A 3,503-nucleotide genomic window follows, 5' to 3' on the forward strand; every position below is an offset into this window, starting at 1 on the left:
AGAAGAGATTGGGAATGATGACTGCAAAAACAATCTAACACTCCCATGACTGCCAATTGACTGCCTATAAGACTGTGCTAGAAAAGATTAAATCTATAGGATTACAAGACCCCTCTTCTCCATTGTTGATAGAGCAGGCAACACTTGAAACTCTGAAATCTCAAAAATCTACAATTTTGTAAAGATATTTTAATAGCTATACTTACAAATTATGTTGTTTGCTGTGTATTTAGAGGTTTAACTGTACATATATTTTTCACACATACATATAATTATATGTAAAAAAAAGTAGTGCAAAAGGGTCTTCTGAAATTAGGTCTCACAGAGGAGATTGCAAGGGACCAAAACTTCTGGCAGTTTGCTGTGGTTGAGAAGACATGTCAAGCTAAGTAAAAGTCATAGCTGTCCATGCATACAGGTATGTCTTCTATATCCCTCTCTCAGCTGAGAGATCCTAATCTTGCTGTCTCATGGGTTCTGGTGCCACGTAAAAGTGTCTGTGCTGGTGTCACATAAAAGTAACCATGCTAGTGCCACGTAAAAGTGCCTGGGCCAGTACCACATTAAAAGCACTCAGTACACTCTGTAAAGTGGTTGGTGTTGGGAAGGACATTCAGCTGTAGAAACCATGGCAAAACAGACATGAAACCCAGGCCAGCACCTGTCAAACTGTTTAACCCCTGCCAGCATGGAAAACAGATGTTAAACGATGATGATATATACCAGGTTGAGTGAAAATTTTTGTCACTGAACATTTTGGCAACTTATATTTCCTTACATTAATTTACATTATCTACATTTGACGGATATTTGTCCTCATCTTGTTTGTTGTTAACACAACATTTCGGCTGATATACCCTCCAGCCTTCATCAGGTGTCATAGGGAAATTTCAAACCTGGGTTCTCATTCCTAAGGTATTTTTAGATGTTATTATTATTACTATTATTATTCAGGTCACTGCTTGGAATCAAACTCAGAATCTTGGGGTTGGTAGCCCGCACTCTTAACCCCAAGATTCTGAGTTCAATTCCAAGCAGTGACCTGAATAATAATAATAACAACAACAACAACAACAACATCGAAAAATACCTTAGGAATGAGAACCTATGATCGAAATTTCCCCAAGACATCAGATGAAGGCTGGAGGGTATATCAGCCAAAACGTGTTAACAACAAACAAGATGAGGACAAATATCCGTCAAATGTAAATAATTCCTCATCTCTTAAATATAGTACTGTATTATATTTCCTTGTTATATCATTAATTTGATACAACTTGTCCAATTATTGCTGAATTGTTTATTTTTTATTTTCATACATCATAACATACAAACATTGTTTATTCTTTATTACATAATTTCAATGAGTGGTGAAAAGTTGTAATGAGAGTAATTTTATGCTACCTGTGGAAAAAAGGACCAAGTGCAAGGGCAGCAGCAAAAGAAATGTGGAAGACCCAAGAACTGTCAACGAATGTGCGGCAGAAAACTGTTTCAGACATTTCAAGGAAGGTGGCACCAGCCTTGAAGAAAACACCAAGGTCAGGGAGACCTCTTGTGGGAGATGAAGCCTTGCTTGAAATGGCTAAACAACAATCAAGCACAAGCACCATCAACTTCATAAGATTGACCTTGGGAACAGACACTGTTGAGAAGCTCTTTACGAACTAACCAATGATGTGTGACTATTTACAAAAGACTACTAGCAAATCCTTGAGATGCCTGCTTTTGGCATTGAATTGTAACTAGGGATGAAAAACGGATCTATTTTCATAATCCTGATAAAAGAAATCAGTGGCTTCAGAACCTGCTGTCAAACAAGGGCAGTTTGAACAGAAGGTCATGTTGTGTATTAGGTAGAATTATGAGGGATTGTTGCACTTTGAGCTTGTCTCAGATAGTTATGCTGTGAATGCTCACCAATCATCATGAGTATATGAAGCTTTGAAAGCCTACTACCCAGCAATAGTCAGCTGGAGATGCACACTCCTGAGGGGCTGGAAGTGTTGCCTCACTCTGCCATCAGTCCAGACTTTGCACCATCAGATTACCACCTGCCTTATTTCCAGCATGGATAAAGGTTTAACAATGTGGATGAGATTCAAAATGGATGTACAGAGTTTTTTTTTGCCTCTGGTATAAGTGTGAAACTGAGCATCTAGCACAGTAATGGCAACAGACAATAGAATATGATGAATAAACACTTTTTGTATATAATTTGTTTGAAATGTTAAAAAGATTTTTGACTCAACCTGGTAAGCAGAAATGTTTGAATTTACAATGGAAGATAAGAGTACTCAATACATCAAGTTTACACACATATGCCTGTATGTATATGTGTGTGTATGTATGCATATATGTATATGAGTGCATAAGTGTGTGTGTGTGTGTGTGTGTATGTGTCCTTGCCTTGACATTGTGTAATAGCTATAATTAATAATCACTGTCATACAGTTATTGTCATTTATTTCCAATATTCTGTGAGAACATAGCTGGCCATGGAGAAATATTAACCTTGATTGGAAACAGGGAAACCGATGAGGGTTAGTGACAGGAAGGGCATCTGTTAGTATAGAATCTACTTCAGTAAGCTCAGTCCAAGTCATTCAAGCATGGAAAACTGGACAGTGAGATGATGATGATAATAAATATAGGATATCTTTGATGTAAACATCCTATTAATCTCAGCTGTGATGATGGTTGACAATGATTGCATTATTATATCATAAAAGCTCTGTTAATGATGATGATGATGATGATGATTTTCATGGAAGCTGAAACCACATCTTACCTTTGTAATGACTGCCAAAGCCTGAGAGCAGAGGTCCTCAATATCGGGCACCGTCTCCTTGAAATATTGGACAACACTTTGCAGAGCAAGGACGCTCTCACGAACATTGATCTTTGCATCTTTCTTGATCCGTTCAACAGCTTGCAAGACCCAACTATCTCCAAGGCAGTCACTGGAGATTGAACCACTGCTGCCAGGGTAGCTGTCGCTACTTGACAGCGTGGCGGTTGTGGTGTTAGTGTTGGTGGTATCATCACCAGCCGAAGCCCGCCTCCGTCGCCGATCACAGCTCTGCTCTTCCCCAAGGTGGTCGTGACTATTGTGGTAGTGAAGTGCAGAAGTTGTCAGTGGTGGTGGTGGTGGCGGTGGTGGAGGCGGAGTCATTGATGGAGGTGGTGGTAGCGTTAGTGGGGGGGGTGGAGGTGGTGGCGGAGGTGTGGAAGACCCTGACACCGTCACTGCTCTTGCTGTTGCTGGTGATGCTGTAGCTGACGTCGTTGTTTTATATGCCTCGGCAAGTTCTCTCCTCCTCATCTCTGCTGCTGCTGTTGCTGCTGCTGCTGTTGTTGTTGTTGATGCTGTTGTCAGTGGCAATGCTGGTACCAGTGGTGGCACTGGTGGAGGTGCCACTGGTGAAGTGGGTTGCACTGTTGCTGCTGCGGCTGCCGGTGAATTGATCGTTGTCGTTGACGACGACGACGATGACGATGAC

The 3,503-nt window shown here is 40.7% G+C and overlaps 1 protein-coding gene across 1 annotated transcript in view; it reads right to left on the reverse strand.

Moving 5' to 3' along the window:
• LOC106883214 (NCK-interacting protein with SH3 domain) overlaps positions 1-3,497 on the reverse strand; it is a 47,085-nt gene extending 43,588 nt beyond the window's left edge. The window contains exon 1 of the mRNA XM_052974932.1: positions 2,792-3,497. Coding sequence (XP_052830892.1) covers positions 2,792-3,325 — 534 coding nt within the window. The 5' untranslated portion in view covers positions 3,326-3,497. The remainder of the gene's footprint in view (positions 1-2,791) is intronic.
• Between the last annotated feature and the right edge of the window lie 6 nt (positions 3,498-3,503).

Source organism: Octopus bimaculoides, chromosome 20, assembly GCF_001194135.2.
Source record: "Octopus bimaculoides isolate UCB-OBI-ISO-001 chromosome 20, ASM119413v2, whole genome shotgun sequence".
Taxonomy (NCBI): Eukaryota; Metazoa; Mollusca; class Cephalopoda; order Octopoda; family Octopodidae; genus Octopus; species Octopus bimaculoides.